Genomic DNA, 22,008 nt, shown 5'->3' on the forward strand with positions numbered 1-22,008 from the left:
CTGCTATGTATTACACTTTATATTTAATGCACCTGGTTAGAAAAATAATATTATTTTGCTATATACATTTTTTATGCACTAAATATATTATTTTCTAAGAAATACAGTTGTCTCACAGTATTGCGCCATTACCATCACACTGAACAAAGTAATCAATCATTTTCAACATTTTAGACATCAAGTCACACAAGAACTGGGAAGTGGAGAACAAGGATATGACAGTGTTTGAAATTATATCTCAATCTCCAAGAATGCATAAAAATAGAACATTATTTTTATTCTGCGTCATTACTGCAAGGGCTATAACTCGTCTGGATTGTCCTCTATTTGAAAAAATCAATCTCATTCTGTTGTGGTTACCAACACTGTCATTACCATCACAAAGTAGAACAAAATGTAGAACATTTGCATAAAAAGGGTATACCCCTGTACTGCTTATTACTTAATCTTTCACTGTCTTTATAGCAATCAATCATATTTTCAATATACTTTTCCACCAAGTTATTTTTAACAAGTAATGCATTTTACCATTACTCTAGTCATAGTCTTGGTTACCCAGAAGTAAAATTCTCAAAAAAGTTGTCACTTCCCGTTCTTGAGAGATTACCCTGGTCATTACCGCCACACAGTAATTACCACCACAATCTACACATATTTGTTAAGAAAAAATGTAAGTACACATTAAATATCATACTCCTGTCTTCTTCAGGTGTAAAGCACCTACTTGTTCTCAATATAGCTACTTAGAAATTCTAAATACATAACAATTTCAACAAGTAATTCCATATTTATGCAATAAGGAATATAAATAATTATTTATAAATGTTTATTAAAAATGTAATGTTTATGATGTGAAAGTAATGACACCCGCACAAGATGTATTGGGGACATTTTTTATTCAATAAAATGGTCACAGCCAATACCAGTTTATTATTCCTGATAAAATGATAAAAGTATTTATGTTGATGAAAGTTTTTTTCAAGAAACATATTTTTTCCAAAATAAGACATTCCGTAGTATATCCATCGTAGTTAATGGATATATGCAAAGAAATGGCAATAGAAACAAAGGTTAAACAAACGAAAATGCAGATAGTTTGCTGTCATTTCAGCTGCTTGATGGGATTGTGTTAGCTAGCCTCCGTGGCAACCTTATTTACTTAATCAGTCCATGCCAATAGAATAGATGACCAGCCCATTTGGCTAACAACTTCAGAATCTCAGAACTAACAACTGGCTTTTTCCCAGACTATATTGAATGGTGGAAGGATGGAATAAAACAAATGTACTCATTCAAATAATGTTTTTAGTGAAAACATGTCGTTAATCTTTTTTTAATATGTTGGCAACAGTTTTATAAAAGCAATAAGGCATGAGAACCCGGGAATTATTGTGAATAACAACCTCCTAAGGGCTGTTTCCCGGCCCTTAGCTTTCGCGTAGGGCCTAAGAACAGCCCTTAGTCAGGAGTTATTCACACAATAATTCCAAGGTTCTCATGCCTTATTGCTTAAAGGTTTACAACACTTCTGAAAACAAGAGAACACCATGGCATTTCAGATCTGCATTTACACAAGAAAATGAAATAACATGTTTTGGTCCATGATGCTGTTGACCCAAATATAAAATAATGGCCATATTAAAAACATGTTGTTGTGACAGACCCTGCTAATCAACCTGTCCCCATAACTCCCCCTTTAACCCTGTATCAGAGCACGCACCAACCATGATTATCTGGTACTCTCCACCGCTCTCTCCCTCCCTCAGGCTGTTTGTGTAGACCCTAACCTACTCAGAGCCCCAGCCCCATACCACAGCTGTCAGCCAAGCAGAAACTCTAAACAAACACAACATAATGACCAGCTAGCCTACTGGGGATTCCTCTGAAAAGGGAGAATGGTGGCTGAATAAAGGTAGTGGTTGGTCATCCCTCCTTTCTTTCCCTCACCACCTTTCAATTTAGCCCCTCCTCGTGTAGTTAAGACCTGTTCCTCAGGGAAAGACCTATTGGAGGACAAAACATGTTCTTCACACAAAGAAGGAAAATATTGGTAGGAAGCAGGTGTATAGTCTACTCACAGTTGACTGAAGAAGGTATTAGGAGCATCTACAGTAACTAAAAGAAAAGAAACCCAACTATGATAGCTACATGTCCATCATTATTCAACAACAACCGGACAAAGCAGTCAAACCAATGAAATGGTTAATTGAAGCAGAGCGATGGGGGATGCTGCCGTGACTATGATGTGAGGGAGGTGCCCTCCAGGTCTCAGGGCTCTGCTCTGGTTTGATCTGCATGAGAGGCACCAGCTGGACCAGGGTCCTCTCATCTAACTAAGTTATTCATTGAACGTAGGAAGAAGAAAAAAACTTGAAACCAAATGATACACAGAGAGACCCCTCCCCAATCCTCCTCAGAGAGAGAAGTATCTTGGAGGTGCGTGGAGACAGGCGCACAGAGGAGGAGGGGGAGGTACTGTACAGTACTGTAAACACCATATGGCATATCATATAGGAGGATCCTGTGTCAGTTTGAGGCTATATACCATCTGCCAGATAGACCCATCACTCCATTAGAGGTGTTGTTATGGCTTTGGGTTGGTATATCAGCATTATAAGAAGATGGCAGTTCTTGTTCCTACCTATAGGTTTGTTGCTCCAACAGTTTTTCAGTACAGTTGTTAGTTCTGGTCAACTGACTTGGCCCCCTTTCAGAACTGTAGGATAACACTAAAATGTGGAGAACACACACAGCAGACTTGAAATGTTGAACGGGATAACTGAATCCTATTATTGTCAATGGTAGCCTGGAAATGGTTTGTTCACATCATTCAGTCTGCATTAACCAGGCTATGTCAACAGTTCAGTGATATAAGAAGGCTCCAGGCACTGTGAACAAACAGCCTAACACCAATTAATTAAGAGTTAATTAGCAGAGCTGCAGAGATTACAGAACACCACCTGATATCTGTAAAGCGTCTGCTTTCCTCCAGGCAGTTTTCACTCTGTTCACACAGCTAAAACTAGCTAATATTTGAATGCGCAATGGGGACTTCACAAGATGGACAATATTTTCACTGGTCGATTCCCCTACTGTTAATGGCAACAACATTGTTTTGTGATGGATGAGATAGCATATGTACTGTATAAAAACAGTGAAACTCATATCCACACACGCATGCATGTACACAGGTACACAGGTACACACACACACACACACACACACACACACACACACACACACACACACACACACACACACACACACACACACACACACACACACACACACACACACACACACACACACACACACACACAGACAGACAGACATTTTTGTGCTGACACAGTGAAACAGAACTTCTCTCATTGCATGGTGATGGTTTTACCGTTTCCCAACCTATCTACCCAGGCCAATACAGTTCTTGTCAGAACATGTGGTCTCCATAGCAGCCCATTGGGTAATACAGTAAACACTCAGAGTATATGAATGAACCTGGTTACTTTAATCCAATAGGAATCTTTCCACAAGCGGCAGACGAATCATCCTGTCCTGTTTCAACCCTTAAGGAAAGTACAGTATCAGAATGTCCATTGTACAGTACATTTAAGTGATAATGCCTGAGAAGCCAGTGTTTGGAGGATATATTGGCACGAGACAAAGTCAGCTGGCTTGATGACCAGCTGGCTTGATGAATTTATTCATACTATTTCATCCTTCCACAAGATATAGACACAAATCTTGGGTTGCTACCCAAGCCAGCTTGTCGTTCGTTCTATCGGTTCAGTTGCCAGCGACGAGACCCAGTCGTTCTGTCTTTTTGTTCTGTATCTATGGACGCGACCCAGTTGTTCGTTCTAAATGTTTCATTGCCATACTGGCTGGCAACGTTCTTATCCCTTGCCTGCTACAGTAGCTAGCCAACTACAGCTAACTTACAGGCATGTCAAAAAGTGCAGCCAGAATATAAAGCAAAGTAGCTGCATTTGCATTTGTTTAAGTTGTTTTTTAGTTACATTTATTTGGATACATCCATAACTGTAAGGGGTGCGTAACTGGTGGCAGTGAAGTCAGACGCAGGAGAGCAGAATGTAACGATCCTCTTCCTGTGAATGACTGGACCAAAGCGCAGCGTGAGACGTGTTCATGATATTTTATTAAAATCAGAACACTAGAACAAAAAAATAACAAAGAGGAAAAACGAACAGTTCTGTAAGGAAACTAACAATACAGAAAACATAGAACACAAAATATAGAATGCCCACCTCAACTCACGCCCCGACCAAACCAAAATAGAGACATAAAAAGGATCTCTAAGGTCAGGGCGTGACACAGAACTAGGTAATAGCCGGAGCAGTTTAATTTCAAAACCAACGGCATAAAGAAATAATCAACATGGGTACAAAACCTGACGCGCACCAGTAACCATGTGCACGAGCACTTACAATAAACAATTCCACACAAAGACATGGGGGGAACAGAGGGTTAAATACACAACACTTAATGAGGGAAATGAGAACCAGGTGTGTAGGAAAACAAGACAAAACAAATGGAAAATGAAAAGTGGATCGACGATGGCTAGAAGACCGGTGACGCCGACCGCCAAACGCTGCCCGAACAAGGAGAGGAACCGACTTCGGTGGAAGTCGTGACAATAACAATGAGCTAATGAGGCGCGATTTCGCCTGGCATAGAAAATGTGCTCACTTGTCAGGACACTGTTGTTCAGAGGAGCTAGCAAACAACACAACTAACACAATAACTTAAAATTGAAGCTGGAACAACTAGCTAGCTGGAACAACTAACTAGCTAACAACAAACTAGCTGCACTTCGTTTCGTTTCACCTTTTTTCAAATGACATTTCTTTGTTTATATCCATAAAAATTATGCCAGCTGATTCATGATTTCGACTGGCTGAGAAACGCTGCCTGTCTCTCTCGTCCCGACTCCTGACACGTTCATTAATATGGAGATCGAATTTGAATATTGAAACAATGTTGAAAATGTCGGAGAGACAGACAGCAAGGTTTATACAAATCTTTGCTGTTGAAAACGAAATGTTAGTCTAAAAGAAATGTGAGATAATGTCTAGATGCTTTTCATAGCCGTTGTGGAGATCAAGTTTATAAATTGCTTGGCTGGGCTGATGAGACAGTGGATTGTGCAGTCAGATTGAACAGAGTGAATAGGCATTTTAACCTCATAGATTTAGCCGGTGGTAACTTGTGGAATAGACACTGGCTGGAATGCGATTTTAACCAATCAGCATTCAGAATTAGACCCACCCGTTATATAAATAGTGAATAATCAATCCAATTTCATCATGAAAAGGTGAGACAGATCAGATCTTTTTCATGGAATATGTTGGTTTAAAATAGCCTCATTAGCCTCCCCCTGACTCCCTCCTACACTGCAGTGCACCCTTGGTCTGCTTTTCAGAGCAAGACATTTCCTCTGATACACTGCCCATGAGACATTATGTTACCTGGCTGAGAGAGAGAGGTGTATTCTATCAAACAAATGTAACAATGCCTCTTTAATCTTTCATATCTAGGGATGCCAGGGTATAGCGTACACACCATACGATGATTTAATGTTGAAAAAGCACTATAATTGATTACTTTGTTCAGTGTGATGGTAATGGCGCAAGACTGTGAGACAACTGTATTTCCTAGAAAATAATATATTTAGTGCTTCTAAAACAAAATGTATATAGAAAAATACATAGCAGAATATTAAAAGTATGGGTGTGAGACAAGGCTACAGTCCAATACAGTGAAATCCAGACAATTGAGAGCTGAAGAAAAAATATATGTGAAATAAAACTCTAAACTCAAAACAGAGACACAAAAGCTTGTAGTTGCAAAATCACAGATAAATGAATTTGCCTGGCTCAGAGAAGCTGTCAGTCTCGTCAAGTTCTTTCTCATATGGCACATTGGAGATTTTTTAAAAAGACATAGAAACATTGTTGCACAGGTTGGAGAGGCAGGCAGCAAGGTTTAGACAAACAACAACTGTTGCAAACCAAATGCTATGGGGAAATATTGTCTAGACACTTTTTTTCCAGGGGAGATGAAGTTTATGAATTGTGGTACATTTATGGTTCAGCATGTGGCACAAATCCCATTCAAGTCATGGGACCGATATTTACTGGACACAGCACTTAGCCGTGGTATATTGGCCATATACCACAAACCCCTGAGGTGTCTTATTGCTATTATAAACTGGTTACCAATGTAATTAGAGCAGTGAAAATAAATGTTTTGTCATAACCGTGGTATACGATCTGATATAACACGGCTGTCAGCCAATCAGCATTCAGGGCTCAAAATGTTACATTTCGCAAAAAAAATTGAAATCTTATTCTGTATTTTTCTGTCATTAATTGTAAATAACATCATGAGAATGTGTAGCGTCATACAGAAATGTTGAGAGAGACCCATTGGAACGTCATACCTGGTGACCCGCTTACCTGAGAGAATACATGAGAATTTACCCCAATGGTCCTCCCTACGGATGACGTCGGAAATCCCTACCATTTCTCTTGCTTTCCTTCGAGCGCTTCGTATTGTTGAGATACACAGCCTGGAGAGGAGGAGCTGTCAAATTTACAAGTAAAGGAAAAGTCCTTCAGTTGACGCCAGCTCACAGTTTTACTGTAAAGTTATTTGAATTGTATACGTAATTAGTATGGACTGACACGTTTTCATTCGGAGAGGAAGAATGAAGACGAGTTTAAAAAATACCATGGCTACACAGTTTCAAGTCTGGATCATTTTCAACTCTTTGGTCTCCTTGGTCTCGTGTGCTTTACCGGAAAAGAAAGGTAAGACAACGAACTTTGGTGTGCTTATATTAGATTATTTTACTGAACATTTTTGGTATCCTAGTTGCTTTTCTTTAAATTATCAACGAAAGTTTAGGTATTTCACTGCCGTGAGCTCAATACGAACTCTCACAGATGTGGAAACTCCAGACAGCCTGCGTGGGAAAGAATCCAGGAGAGAATAACTCTTCCTGGTTATTACTTGTCTGAGACTATGTAGCACACTTGTGAAAAATAGTTAACTCACAGTGTATTATTCTTGTATAGAAAGATCGATGATATACTTTCATAGTAGCGTAGGTCCTGTTTGATGTGCCAAGTAACACAGGCATGGACCAATAGACCACTACAGCGCGAATTTACAGTACGCCTTCCATGCGAAACGAAGCCGTAACCAACGCACCAGAATATTCACTCCGTTGATGATGCCCGGGAATGGAGGAGAGTTGTTTCGTAATGGCTTCCACGGTACCAGACTTTGAATAGCAACATACACTGAGTGTACAACACATTAGTAACACCTTCATAATATTGAGTTGCACTTGCTTTATCCTCAGAACAGCCTCAATTCGTTGGGGCATAGACTCTAAAAGGTGTGGAAAGCTTTCCACTGGGATGCTGGCCCATGTTGACAAACTCCATCGCTTCCCACAGTTGTCAAGTTGGCTGGATGACTTTTGGTTGGTGGACCATTCATGATATGCACTGGAAACGGTTGAGCATGAAAAATCCACCAGCTTTGCAGTTCTTGAGACACTCAAAGTGGTCCGCCTGGCACCTACTACCATACTTTAAAAGGCACTTAAATCTTTTGTCTTTTTCATTCACCCTCTGAATGGCACCCATACACAATCCATGTCTCAATTGTCTCAAGGCTTAAAAATCCTTCTTTAACCGGTCTCCTCCCCTTCATCTACACTGATTGAAGTGGATTTAACAGGTGACATCAATAAGGGATGATAGCTTTCACCTGGTCAGTCTATGGCTTGGAAAGAGCAGGCGTTCCTATTGTTTTGTAAACTCCGTGTACAAGTTGGAGAACATCATTTTGCATAGTATACATCATTTACGTACGTAAAGGACAAATCCAATTTCACTTTAAAATGTATGTACAACAAAAACCAACGATTGAAAGAAAAGTTCAACCGTACAACTCATGCACAAGACAAGGCCTGCCTTTAACAACAGAAATTTGTACAAGAAACAGTGCAGATCCAAAATTTGGCAACAGAATGACGGCACAAACAGCACAAACCGTCATTCTGTTACCAAACGTATAATCAACAGATAATCTGTTTAATTGATGTATGAAACAGGTTTACTGTAGAGAAAACAGTGAAGGTCTTTCTCTTGGCCTTGTTCTAAAGGTCGTGAATGTACAGGGTTATGTTAACTAGACACAAGTGGAGCTGTTATGTCTGCTACTCTAAACTATTTCATTTGTCTGTGTTCTTCAACCATTGTAGATTTTATTTTAACCATAGTACAATTGTAATGATTCTAAAGTAGACAAATGAGTTCAGTTGCATGGCACATTGAAGGTGTTTTTTGGTTTGTGGGCCTTTCCCTACAACCCTCAAACTCAACTCTGGACCTCGAAGCCAGTTCCACTGCTTTAAAAAAAAAAAAATTCCCCTCTAATCAGGGACTGATTTAGACCTTGGACACCAGGTAGGTGCAATTAATTATCAGGTAAAATAATTTACCTCCGGACCTCGTAGGGTAAGAGTTGAATAGCCCTGCCCTACAACATGTACGACTTCTGACACCAATTTAGTTTGCTTCCTCAGTAAGCATGAATAAACTAAGTAAACAGAAGCTTTGAGAGGCAGAGTAAACCAGGAGGACAAGCACCCAGTGAACTATATGTCATCCCTCAGCTGACAAGAAGGCAAATGTAGTCTTTTGTGGTGGCAATGTCGTGGAAAAAAATCTTTACGGAGATCAAAACATTTATGTTTCATTTTAGTAATGTAGGTTAGCTAGCAGATGTTATTATTATTAGATGTTATGATTTACAATAAGTGGCACTCAAACTAAGAGGACAAAAACAACAACATCAATAATGCAGACATGCTAGCAGTAATCACAGTGCTTGGATAAAAGAGTAAGATTCAATGTTCAAAAACATCCTCATCCAAAAAGTGTGTCCTAATGTGCAGAATTCAAGTCTATTATATTTGTACACCACTGGTTTGTTTATTCACATCAAGCCAGTTAGAACAGAAGAGAATGGTGGAATGACTCCATATCTCCCAGGAGAGGCAGGTGTAAGAAGGTGGCCCCTCGGGAGCCTCTTTAAGCCTTCATAACCTTTAGTTCCGTTGTTCATCCATCATCATCAAGTCTTATTATCATGTCCCCCAACACCACTGTAGCAGATAACAATCACAGCTTTCCAACCAATGCTCCCTACAGAGTCCCTACAAACCGTGGTCCCTGACTAGAACCTACAAACCATTCTCCCTACAGAGTCCCTACAAACCGTGGTCCCTGACTAGAACCTACAAACCATTCTCCCTACAGAGTCCCTACAAACCGTGGTCCCTGACTAGAACCTACAAACCATTCTCCCTACAGAGTCCCTACAAACCGTCGTCCCTACTGAGTCCCTACAGAGTTAACAAGTGCAACAGGTTTTATCAGCCTGTTCTAGCAAGTTCTTCTCCCAGTCCCAGCCGGTGTTCACAGAATCATAACAAGTCAGGCGTGTTTGTGAGCCAAAAGACAGATTTCCTAAATATTTCAGAGCAGCTAAACAAACCGGAAGGCGCACATTGGCACCCTGTTGTAAAAGAAGTGAAACGACCCTAAATAAGGCTTTTAGAGAGTCAGTAGTTGCCTGACTGGAGAGTTAGTCTTTTTAAGTTTCAGTACACAGAACGTGAGTTTAAAAAGCTGGCGATGCATAGAATTTTGCAGAATTTCAAGCCCTGTCATAGAGTGATTCCTCCTAAAACCAGACAAAAAAAGACCATGATTTGGGGTATTTTCACAAAATGGAATCCATACAATAGTCCTTTGGAGGAAGGATTGTTGACATACACTGCATTCGGAAAGTACCAAACATTGTGCAAAATTACCATATGATATAGTCTGTTCATTTAACATCATTCTCCTCATTTTGGCTGATTTCAGAACAGCCATCTGAAATGTTACAGCTATGTCTCATAAAAGTAATTGAGAGGTTTGGATTGGAAAGGTATTTGGTATTTCGCTAGGATCCCCATTAGCAGGTTGTGATAGCAGCAGCTACTCTTCCTGGGGTCCACACGAAACATGAAACATGTAATAATACTGAGCATTAATAGACGAGCACAGCTCAAGGACAGAACTGCATACATTTCAAACGTCAAACACATAGCCTACATATTATCAGTACATCCACACAAAATATCTTGGTCAATTAGGGGAGAGGCGTCGTGCCGTGAGGTGTCGCTTAATCTGTTTTTTCCATCTTGCCATGGCTTATGCTTTGTTCTTATGCTATCTAGGTGACTCAACATTATAGCAAAATCAATGTGGGTACCATGATATTTTTGCAATCTTAGAGATGATCTTATATAAAAAATACTGTATATAGCTCCATTATATTTTCTATATACTTTATCTGGTTTTAAGTTTACACTGAACTTTGTCACACAAATTGTCACACAAAAATACGTGCCGGCTCGCCACTGCTAAATGGGTATAGGGGAAACACTGGGTGGGAGAAAACCACTAACACAACCCCACAGTACTGTTCTTCCTACATAAGTGACAATAAGAAGGACTGAAAGTCCTGCCTGAGTTTGCTCTGGGGATGTGAATGCATTTAGTAGATGTTGTTATCCTGTATGCATGGGGAAGACATCAAGGCAAAGCAGTGGGCTACTGGGCTCCCTCTGTCCTTGTTGAGCTGAATTGGAGATTTGATAATGCACTTAGCAGCGATTAACCATCTCCCACAGGAAGTAGGGCCTGTCAGCTGTGTCAGTCCTACTGTGACAGCCAAGCGGCCTGGCTACCCGCTTAGTGGTTGTGGTGGGATTCAGGTATAACTAGTGTTGAGAGAGATCTTCTAGTGTTCCTCCCTGCAAGTTGGCACTAGCCTGGTTCCAGATCAGTTTGTACTGTCTTGCCGACTCTATTGCTGTCATTGTCACGCCAAACAGGCTACGTTGGCGCAGCCTTTCCCCTAATCAACATCCATGGTCTCTAGCCAAGGTCCTTCCTAATACAATATTTGGTGAAAAAGATCTTCTGAATGATCTGAGAGATCTTCTCATGTTCCTTCCTGCACTTCATTGGTATTAACGATTATAAACGGTCGTCTTCTGTGAGAGGACGTCAATAGAACCCATAGAATTATCATCATCCACCCGGAAGCAATCATTTCAGCAATTATACATTACCGGGCTCGGATGCATTTCAGTCAGTGTGTCTTCCAGTGGATCTATATTTGGAGAATTCCATACTGGTTAAGATGATTATTTGTTAAGTCATTAACAGTTCTTGATCGGTAGAAAGGACACATTGAAAAACATCGGCATTTTCAAATGGTTGACATTTTCTTATTGCAGACAGTCCTATATTTTCAATGTGTCATTTCATCACCCCTCCCCACCCCAAGCTGTCAGAGAGAGAGAAGAGATATGGAGGGTAGTAGTGTTCCCTTCAGCAAAATTCTGCTATTCCCAGTTAATAGGTGACTGGAGCTCTTGTATGGCTGTATGTCTAGGCAGTGAGTGAGATGTGTAGGTATACATCCAGTTCAAGTGCAACAAACCAAACTGCTATCTTTCCATTATGCTGTGTGAGAAGTATAGTCAGACTGTAGTGTATCTCCCCTATTCTTGTAGAAGAAAATAGGACATAAAGGCACAGCAGTCGCTGCAGGTGAAAGATTATGTTCAGGTCTGACCTGAGGAAGACCTAAGGGGCGACATATTGTCAATAAAGCATAGATTGCGTGGTGCTTACTACTAGCCTATTTATTTTTTGCCACTTAACTCCTATACTATTTTTCCACACCTTATACGATCTTATCTCAGTGCCACTGCACCGTACCAGAATCCTTAGAATCCAGCCATCATCCATTGTTTTCCATCATTTCACAAAACGCATTCCTTTTCTTTTAATATCATCGTCGTGAGTGAAATATAGATTGCAACACTTTAGTAACCCCAGAAACAGCCTGGCTGTTCATTAGAATCAAAGAGGTGCTTGCCTGGATATTGTAGCCGCTCTGACAGACCTGGGTTCAAACAGTATTGGTTGGCCATAAAATATTTTGAGTGTTTGATCCCTTTGAGTGTTTGATCAGTGCCAGATACAAAGGGTTTGCACTTTTGGGACTATCTCGTTGTTTCCATTGCGCCAGGCGAGCTCAGTCAAGTGCAGCTAAAGTGCTTGAAAGAAAACAAATACTATTTGAACCCAGGTGTGCTCTCTGATGACCTTCCCAGATTTCTCATCTGCTCAAGCCATTGTTGTGTATATGGCTTCTGGAGCATGGCCATGAGAGCTAACTGCTGCCTGGAGGGAAACCAACTCTCCCTCTCTGCTTCTCTCTTTGATAAACTGCTCTACCTCAGAGTGGCAGAGAGAGATTTCATTTGGCGAGACGAGTACAGTTTCACAGAGGTACAATGGTGGCTTTGTAGATTGCAGGTATCCAGGAAGGAACACTGATACCTCTGCTGAGGACTCTGATCTATGGCCGACATGAGCAGGGGCACCCAGCTGTGGTTCAAGGCCATATCTGGTCTTGAAGTGCTGTTAGAAATTTCACCACATGTGTCTTCATAAGCTGAAGCTACAGGAGCCCATTGTTATGGCCTGATTTCCATTCTGTCATTAGGACACCATTATTTCCAGCTTGTTATCATTATTCTGGCTTCTGTCCATTTTATGCCTTCAAGGAAATGAATCAATACGTGTCATGATAAGCAGGTCCAGAGCTGTTAGGCATACCAGATGGTAGGGGTGTGAACTAACTTTTAAATGACATTGGGACCCTTAAATGCCATGAACAGTCAATCATGTTTTTCATGAAATTGGTTGATATTTAGATGAAACCAGATCAAAGTATGATGGCAAAAGTATGAAAAATGACTGTTGCTTCTACATTGATGAAGTTTGATCATAAAGTTACTGGTCCCCTCTGTAACTGACAGTTAACCTGTCTGTCAGGGAGCTGGAGGGAGATACACCCTCCTCCATGTCAAACACTTGGATTCAGGAGGCGGGATTACTAACGGAATAGGGTGACATCACCCTAACTCTCATTTTAATACACTAATGGTAACACGATATTCTCTTATTTAATTTAAATAAATACTGCCAACATCGGAGAAGGCGTGTTTGCGGAGGGGTATGGTTTATATAGCTAGATGGCTACTCTCCTGGTGCCCAAATTTGACTGTAGGGTGTCATCAAATTCAATAAACCATGTACACTATTCATCTATGGCAAAGATACTTATGTCTCCCCTTTCATCTGTGTCTGGTGTTAGCTAGTTACTGGATAGCTAGTTCTTCAGTCAGCATGGAACAAAAGGGGGGGAAGGGTTGTTCACAACTCTGATACAGTTGTCATGTCAACGCATCTGTAGGTGCTGCTGTGAACCGCATCACACGAGACATGCCAAATGGGAGACGTACAGTACCAGTCAAAAGTTTGTACACACCTACTCATTCAAAGGTTTTTCTTTATTTTTTTATATTTTCTACATTGTAGAATAATAGTGAAGACATAAAAACTATGAAAAGGCACACGGAATCATGTAGTAACCAAAAAAGTGTTGAACAAATCGAAAAATATTTTATATTTTGTATTGTTCAAAGTAGCCACCCTTTGCCTTGATGACAGCTTTGAACATTCTTGACATTCTCTCAACCGGCTCCACGAGTGTAACGGCCGTCTTTCGGTGAGAGAGTAGACCAAGGCGCAGCGGGTTGTGAATACATAATATTTATTAAAGCAAACGACGAAACACGAAAACAAACACTTGAAAGGATTACAAAATAACAAAAACGAATGTAGACTAACCTAAACCAATAGAACTTACATATAACACGAAGCACGTAGGAACAGGTACAGACTATAACAAACGAACGAACAAACGCTACAGTCCCGTGTGGTGCGTAGACACAGACACGGACGACAATCACCCACAAACAAACAGTGAGAACAACCTACCTTAATATGACTCTCAATCAGAGGAAACGTCAAACACCTGCCTCTAATTGAGAGCCATACCAGGCAACCCAAAACCAACATAGAAACAGAAAACATAGACTGCCCACCCAAAACTCACGCCCTGACCAATAAACACATACCAAACAACAGAAAACAGGTCAGGAACGTGACAACGAGGTAGTCATGCATTTCAATTAATGGGTGTGCCTTGTTAAAAGTTCATTTGTGGAATTTATTTCCTTAATGCATTTGAGCCAATCAGTTGTGTTGTGACAAGGTATGTGGTGTACAGAAGATAGCCCTATTTGGTAAAAGACCAAGTCCATATTATGGCAAGAACAGCTCAAATAAGCAAAGAAAAATGACAGTCCATCATTACTTTAAGACATGAAGGTCAGTCGATCCAGAAAATTTCAAGAACTTTCTTCAAGTGCAGTCGCAAAAACCACCAAGCGCTATGACGAAACTATCTCTCATGAGGACCGCCACACGAAAGGAAGACCCAGAGGATAAGTTCATTAGAGTTAACTGCACCTCAGATTGCAGCCCAAATAAATGCTTCACCGAGTTCAAGTAACAGACACATCTCAACATCAAGTGTTCAGAGGAGACTGCGTGAATCAGGCCTTCATGGTCAAATTGCAGCAAAGAAACCACTACTAAAGGACACTAATAATAAGAAGAGACTTCCTTGGGCCATGAAACATCAGCAATGGACATGGACATTAGACCTTTGGAAATCTCTTTGGTCTGTTGAGCCCAAATGTGAGATTTTTGGATCCAACCAACGTGTCTTTGTGAGAAGCAGAGTAGGTGAACGGATGATCTCGGGGAGGGACCTACCTGAATTTGTCAAATAGAAACTCGTTTTAGTTCTGTTTTACAATTGTTTGGACTAATGATTCCACCCTTGCTCTTTCTCTTCGCTAATGATGTGAGTGTGTTCAGTCTTTGGTCTGTTGCATGTAGAATATCCTAGCCTATTCATTGATCATAGGCTCTGCTTTACTGAAGTTGCGAGACATTGCAAGCCAAGAAATTGCAAGATACATCATTCCATTAGGACATCATTCCATTAGGACATACAGCTTTTGATTGCCAATAGATAGGCCTAGTGCACGGTTCTGACTGTCTGCCTGGTGGCCGACCTGCCTATACTGTGCCCCTCCCCTCTCTCTCCGTCCCTCGCTAGCTCACTATGAAAGATGCAAGAGTTTGTGTTCTAATAAACTAACTAATAAATCTCCATTCCAAAAATACTGAATCTTAACCTAGCGGAATCTAATCTTGACACTCAGAAATGGGAGTCGACACCAGGAGTTGACGTACAAGGAGTCGAGGAATTAACAGTTGGAAAAATGGCAGAGAAAGGCAAGCGACAGCAATGAAGTCCTGTATGGCAATACTTTGAGAAGTTCAATGAGAAGGAAATGCAAACTTTGCGAGGTGGAATTGAGGTTGGCCTAAAGTAATGGTAGTACAGGTGCAATGCTTAACCATCTGAAAGGGACGCACCGTGAGACCCAAACCATTGCTGGAAGCAGAACAGCTGCATTGTTAATTCACATGGAATTTAATGCATTTTTCTTTTAGTTCAATGGGAAACCGATAAAACAATGGCAGTTTAAACGTCAAGGAATGTTTTCCATTTGTCACCCCCTACCAGATGGTCAGCAGTGATTTCAGTGATATATTATTCAGTTCATATAAGGAAATCAGTCAAGAAATAAATTCTATGGATTTCACATGACTGGGAATACAGATATGCATCTGTTGGTCACAGATACCTTTTAAAAAATAGGTAGGGGCGTGGATCAGAAAACCAGTCAGCATCTACTGTGACCACAATTTGCCTCATGCAGCGTTACACATCTCCTTCTCATAGAGTTGATCAGGCTGTTGATTGTGGCCTGTGGAATGTTGTCCCACTCCTCTTCAAAGGCTGTGCGAAGTTGGTGGATATTGGCAGGAACTGGAACACGCTGTCATACACGTCGATCCAGAGCATTCCAAACATGCTCAATGGGTGACATGTCTGGTGAGTATGCAGGCCATGGAAGAACTGGGACATTTTCAGCTTCCAGGAATTGTGTACAGATCCATGTGACATGCGGCCGTGCATTATCATGCTGAAACATAGTGATGATTGCGGATGAATGGCACGACAATGGGTTTCAGGATCTCGTCACGGTATCTCTGTGAATTGAAATTGCCATTGATACAATGTAATTCAGTTCATTGTCCGTAGCTTATGCCTGCCCATACCATAACCCCACCACCACCATGGGGGCACTCTGTTCCCAACATTGACATCAGCAAACCGCTCGCCCACACGACGCCATACACGCTGTCTGCCATCTGACCGGTACAGTTGACACTGGAATTCATCCGTGAAGAGCACACTTCTCCAGCGTGCCAGTGGCCATCGAAGGTGAGCATTTGCCCACTGAAGACAGTTACGACGCCGAACTGCAGTCAAGTCAAGACTCTGGTAAGGACAACAAGCACGCAGATGGGCTTCCCTGAGACGGTTTCTGAGTTTGTGTAGAAATTCTTTGGTTGTGCAAACCCACAGTAATCACCAGCTGTCCGGGTGGCTGTTCTCAGATGATCCCGCAGGTGAAGAAACCAGATGTGGAGGTCATGGGCTGGCTTAGTTACACATGGTCTGCGGTTGTGAGGCCGGTTGGACATACTGCCAAATTCTCTAAAATGACGTTGGAGGCAGCTTATGCTTTATTACAGACAGAAATACTCCTCAGCGCCAAAACTTGAGACATATGTGACATTGTGCTGTGTGACAAAACTGCACATTGTAGAGTGGCCTTTTATTGTCCCCAGCACAAGGCGCACCTGTGTAATGATCATGTTGTTTAATCAGCTTCTTGATATGCCACACCTGTTAGGTGGATGGATTATCTTGGCAAAGGAGAAATGCTCATTAAGAGGGATGTAAACACATCTGAGAGAAATAAGCTTTTTGTGGATATGGAACATTTCTGTCATCTTTTATTTCAGCTCATAAAACATGGGACCAACACTTTACATGTTGCATTTATATTTTTGTTCAGTGTAGATATGCTTTGGAGAAGGGGCTTTGTCTGCATGTAGTTACTAGAGTTGGGCGATATGGACAAAAATACATATCGCGATAAATTGTCTGAATTGATGCGATAACGATAAATGGAACAATAAGTTTATAACATTAATGTGCATCAAATAAATTGTTTTATTATCCTTTAAACTACTACTACTAGTTTTATGGTTGTAGCCATCAATTGTCTCATTAATCATCACCCATATTACAAAACATATTTCATTTTAAACTTCACATCTCTCTAGTATAGGCTACTTATCGCATTGAATGATATCAGCAAAATGCCTGGGATAAGTGATCGGTATGGTCGGTATCGATCATTTTTGGTTTATTGTCCCAGCACTAGTAGTTATTCATTGAGGTGATTTCAATCCTTTGTATGTACATGGTAACAGAGTAATGGAGTGCTTTTATAGCCTTTCCATGATCCAGTGGGTCATCTGTGGCTGTGTGAGAGGCTCCAGTGGAAAGACACGCAGGAATTTAGGCTGGAAAAATGAGCTAAAGGCCCTGCTGCTATCTTACCATCTCAACAGGTGCAGGCCAGGAAAACAGTGTACCAGGAAAACAGCCCATTGCTCACTTGAGTTCTGCGACCCCTTATACTGATTGCGATGAAGCCATATTTTACTAATAAAAAAAGTTGATCAGATAACACAGATTGTGAATTAAATGCTTTGACTGAGTATTTTTCTTCCCCATAAGCAAAATCACTGTCAACATCCTTTATTTTATTGAGGCAGGTTATCACAGTATGATTGCGTGCAATTATGTTTTTTCTCTCCAAATATTTCGATTAGTAAGGTTAAAGCACACAGATAACCTAAATAACCTAACCTGCATAATCTATAAACTCTGCATATGCTGTAACAGTTTAAGTATATAGCAGCACACAGCTATTCAAATATTGAACTGCAATAATGGCACAAAGATTGGCAGTTGTTCTTCTATGTTGTAAAAGTTAAAAGACCAGAGGCCTAAGTACAAAAGGGGTTTTATGTAATACTATATAGATGTCAGCTAATCGAAAACTTAAATAACTCACTTCCAGTTCCTTGCTTGTTTTTTGGCTGTTTGGTTGGCTAGTAGGCAAATTAATGTGTTTTCTACCGTGGCCTAGGTCTATCCTGTGGGTCCTCTCTCTCTCTCTCTCTCTCTCTCTCTCTCTCTCTCTCTCTCTCTCTCTCTCTCTCTCTCTCTCTCTCTCTCTCTCTCTCTCTCTCTCTCTCTCTCTCTCTCTCTCTCTCTCTCTCTCTCTCTCTCTCTCTCTCTCTCTCTCTCTCTCTCTCTCTCTCTCTCTCTCTCTCTCTCTCTCTCTCTCTCACACACACACACACGTTCACTCTTTCACACGCTCTCTCTCTCTCTCACACTCTCTCTCCTCTTGACTCCTCTCACAACTAAACCTGGCTCTTCAACAGATGAAACAGTGACTGGAATCTTTCTTCTCTGTCAACCAAAAAAGGATGATGTTAACACCTGAAAATCAAAGATACACAAACAACCTTCAGAAAAACAGGGTCAGATTCTTGACATTTGGTTTGGAATATTGCCACATTTCCGTGCTATCCCTCAGTTGCCTATCATAGTCTTTTCTTTCATCTTCATACACTCCCTAACACGTTGCATCATATTTAGATACCAGAGCCTGGAATTTCTCGTTTTCTCATCATTCGAGGTGTGGTAACTTCAGTAACAAGCCTACCCTTGGGTCTTTAAGCAGAACATTTCTGTGGAATATGACTTGCACAAAAATGATTCCCCCATTGGGAAGAGAACAATAGCTCCACAAACAAAACAAGTTGTCTTCGCTTTCCCAAACCGTCCTTGGGGCTGGATCAAGGGAGGTGGCTGTCTGATTTCAATAATGGGTGCGCTTTCCTAATACCAATACCTACATTTTAGCCTCTTCCTTTGTGGTCCTCCCATCAGTCTAATAAACAACATGGTTATATTAAAGCTCTATATGAGTCATATGTTTGTTTCAGACCCCTTGACTTTTTCCACATTTCGTTATGTTACAGCCTTATTCTAAAATTGATTAAATAAAAATGGTCCTCATCAATCTACACACAATAGCCCATAATTACAAAGCTAAAACAGTTTTTCAGACATTTTTGCAAATGTATTAGAAATAACGTACAGAAATACTTTTTACATAAGTATTCAGACCCTTTGCTATATGACTGGAAATTGAGCTCAGGTGCATCCTTTTTCCATTGATCATCCTTGAGATGTTTCTACAACTTGATTGGAGTCCAACTGTGGTAAATTCAATTGATTGGGCATGATTTGGGGAGGCATACACCTGTCTATATAAGATCCCACAGTTGACAGTGCATGTCAGAGCAAAAACCAAGCCATGAGGTCGAAGGAATTGTCCGTAGAGCTCTGAAACAGGATTGTGTCAAGGCACAGATCTGGGGAAGGGTACCAAGGTCTCCAAGAACACAATGGCCTCCCTCATTCTTAAATGGAAGAAGATTGGAACCACCAATACTCTTCCTAGTGCTGGCCTCGTGGCCAAACTGAGCTATAGGGGGAGAAGGGCCTTGGTCAGTGAGGTAAGCAAGAACCTGATGGTCACTCTGACAGAGCTCCAGAGTTCCTCTGTGAAGATGGAATATCCTTCCAGAAGGACAAACATCTCGGCAGCACTTCACCAATCAGGCTTTTATGGTAGAGTGGCCAGACGGAAGCCACTCCTCAGTAAAAGGCACATGACAGCGAGCTTGGAGTTTGCCAAAAAGCACCTAAAGGACTCAGACCATGAGAAACAAGATTCTCTGGTCTGATGAAACCAAGATTGAACTCTTTGGCCTGAATGGCAAGCATCACGTTTGGAGGAAACCTGGTGCCATCCCTACGGTGAAGCATGGTGGTGGCAGCATCATGCTATGGGGATGTTTTTCAGCGGCAGGGACTGGGAGACTAGTCAGGATCGAGGGAAAGATGAAACTGAGAAAAGTACAGAGAGATCCTTGATGAAAACTCCTCCAGAGCGCTCAGGACCTCAGACTGGGGCGAAGGTTCACCTTCCAACAGAACAACGACCCTAAGCACACAGCCAAGATATCGCAGGAGTGGCTTAGGAACAAGTCGCTGAATGTCCTTGAATGGCCCAGCCAAGGCCCAGACTTGAACCCGATCGAACATCTCTGGAGAGACCTAAAAATAGCTGGGTCTGAATACTTATGTAAATGTAATATTTCATTAATATATATTAATGGGGCGGCAGGTAACCTAGTGGTTAGAGTGTTGGACTAGTAACCAAAATGTTGCAAGATCGAATCCCCGAGCTGACAAGGTAAAAATCTATCACTCTGCCCCTGAACAAGGCAGTTAACCCACTGTTCCTAGGCTGATATTGAAAGTAAGAATTTGTTCTTAACTAACTTGCCTAGTTAAGTAAAGGTTAAAAAAATATATATCTAAAAAAAAAAATTGTGCTAATATTTAAAAAAATTACGTTTTAGCTTTTTCATTATGGGGTATTGTGTGTAGATTGATGAGGGGAAAAAATATTTAATCCATTGTAGACTAAGGCTGTAATGTAACAAAATGTTGAAAAAGTCTAGGTGTCAGAATACTTTCCCGAAAGCACTGTATATAGTTAATTTGTCCGCTTGTACATGTACATTCATATTCTCCATATGTTCTGAATCTATAATTATTGAGATTCAGCATGTTTGCCTTCTAATTTCCTCTGAGTTGTAGATCGAGGCTTGTTTTATGATATCCTGATTTTGAGGAATTCCTATTCACTATATAATGCACTGCTTTTGGTTAGAACCTCGTCTGTCTGTCTGTCTGTCCGTCTGTCTGTCTGTCTGTGTGGTTCAATTTTTGGCCCCCCAAAATATTTTATGTAGTAATTTGAGATTTTCCCCTGGTGTCAGACAGATACATGTTGGTCTCTGTTGTAATGTGTATATATGACATGTGACCTGTGATTTGTCAACCTGAGTCTGACTGCTGTAAAGCAGATGTGATTTTCCACACCTGAGGCACTTTCACACTTACACTGTCTCCCGGAGAGAAAACATTTCCTCGAAACCTCATGTAAGACTAGACTCTAAACCTCATGTAAGACTAGACTCTAAACCTCATGTAAGGCTAGACTCTAAACCTCATGTAAGACTAGACTCTTAACCTCATGTAAGACTAGACTCTAAACCTCATGTAAGACTAGACTCTAAACCTCATGTAAGACTAGACTCTAAACCTCATGTAAGACTAGACTCTAAACCTCATGTAAGACTAGACTCTAAACCTCATGTAAGGCTAGACATAAAACACATCGTAGATGACTTATGTGAAGGCACGTGTGTGTGTGTTTTAGATAGAAGTACAGGGCAATTCCACGGTAACATGATGCTGAATGATGCTGAGACTCAGATGTTTCACTTTAAAGTGTATGTCAAACAAAAATCTATGTTAAAAAGTATTTAGAAGTCATCCTGATGCATAGAGTTGTATGGTTTGTTTAACTTTAGTATCATTGTTTTTTGTTTGGCATACATTTTGAGTTTCAGCATCATTCTGTTACTGTGGAATTGCCGTACATCATTTAAAAGTATATACAAATGTACAGTGCATACACTCACCAGACAGTTTATTAGGTACACCACCACCACGTTCACGAAAATGGATCGTTCCTACAGACAGTGAGTCACGTGGCTGTGGCTTGCTATTAAAAGCAGGCAGACCGGCATCGAGGCATTCAGTTACTGTTCGATTGAAAGTTAGAATGGGCAAAACGAGTGACCTAAGCAACTTTGAGCGTGGTATGATCATCGGTCCCAGGCACGCCTGATCCAGTATCTCAGAAACGACCGCCCTCCTGGGCTTTTCAAGCACGACAGTGTCTAGGGTTTCCCGAGAATGGTGTGACCTAAC

At 41.0% G+C, this 22,008-nt stretch overlaps 1 protein-coding gene across 2 annotated transcripts in view; it reads left to right on the forward strand.

Annotated features, from left to right (window-relative positions):
- Positions 1–6,567: 6,567 nt before the first annotated feature.
- The window catches only part of LOC120020248 (epidermal growth factor receptor-like), a 61,414-nt gene continuing 45,973 nt past the window's right edge, over positions 6,568–22,008 (forward strand). The window contains exon 1 of one of the 2 annotated variants that reach the window (XM_038963788.1): positions 6,568–6,830. In XM_038963788.1, coding sequence (XP_038819716.1) covers positions 6,728–6,830 — 103 coding nt within the window. In that variant the 5' untranslated portion in view covers positions 6,568–6,727. The remainder of the gene's footprint in view (positions 6,831–22,008) is intronic. The other variant, XM_038963787.1, reaches the window with a different exon arrangement.

The sequence above is a fragment of the Salvelinus namaycush genome, chromosome 25 (assembly GCF_016432855.1).
Source record: "Salvelinus namaycush isolate Seneca chromosome 25, SaNama_1.0, whole genome shotgun sequence".
NCBI lineage: Eukaryota > Metazoa > Chordata > Actinopteri > Salmoniformes > Salmonidae > Salvelinus > Salvelinus namaycush.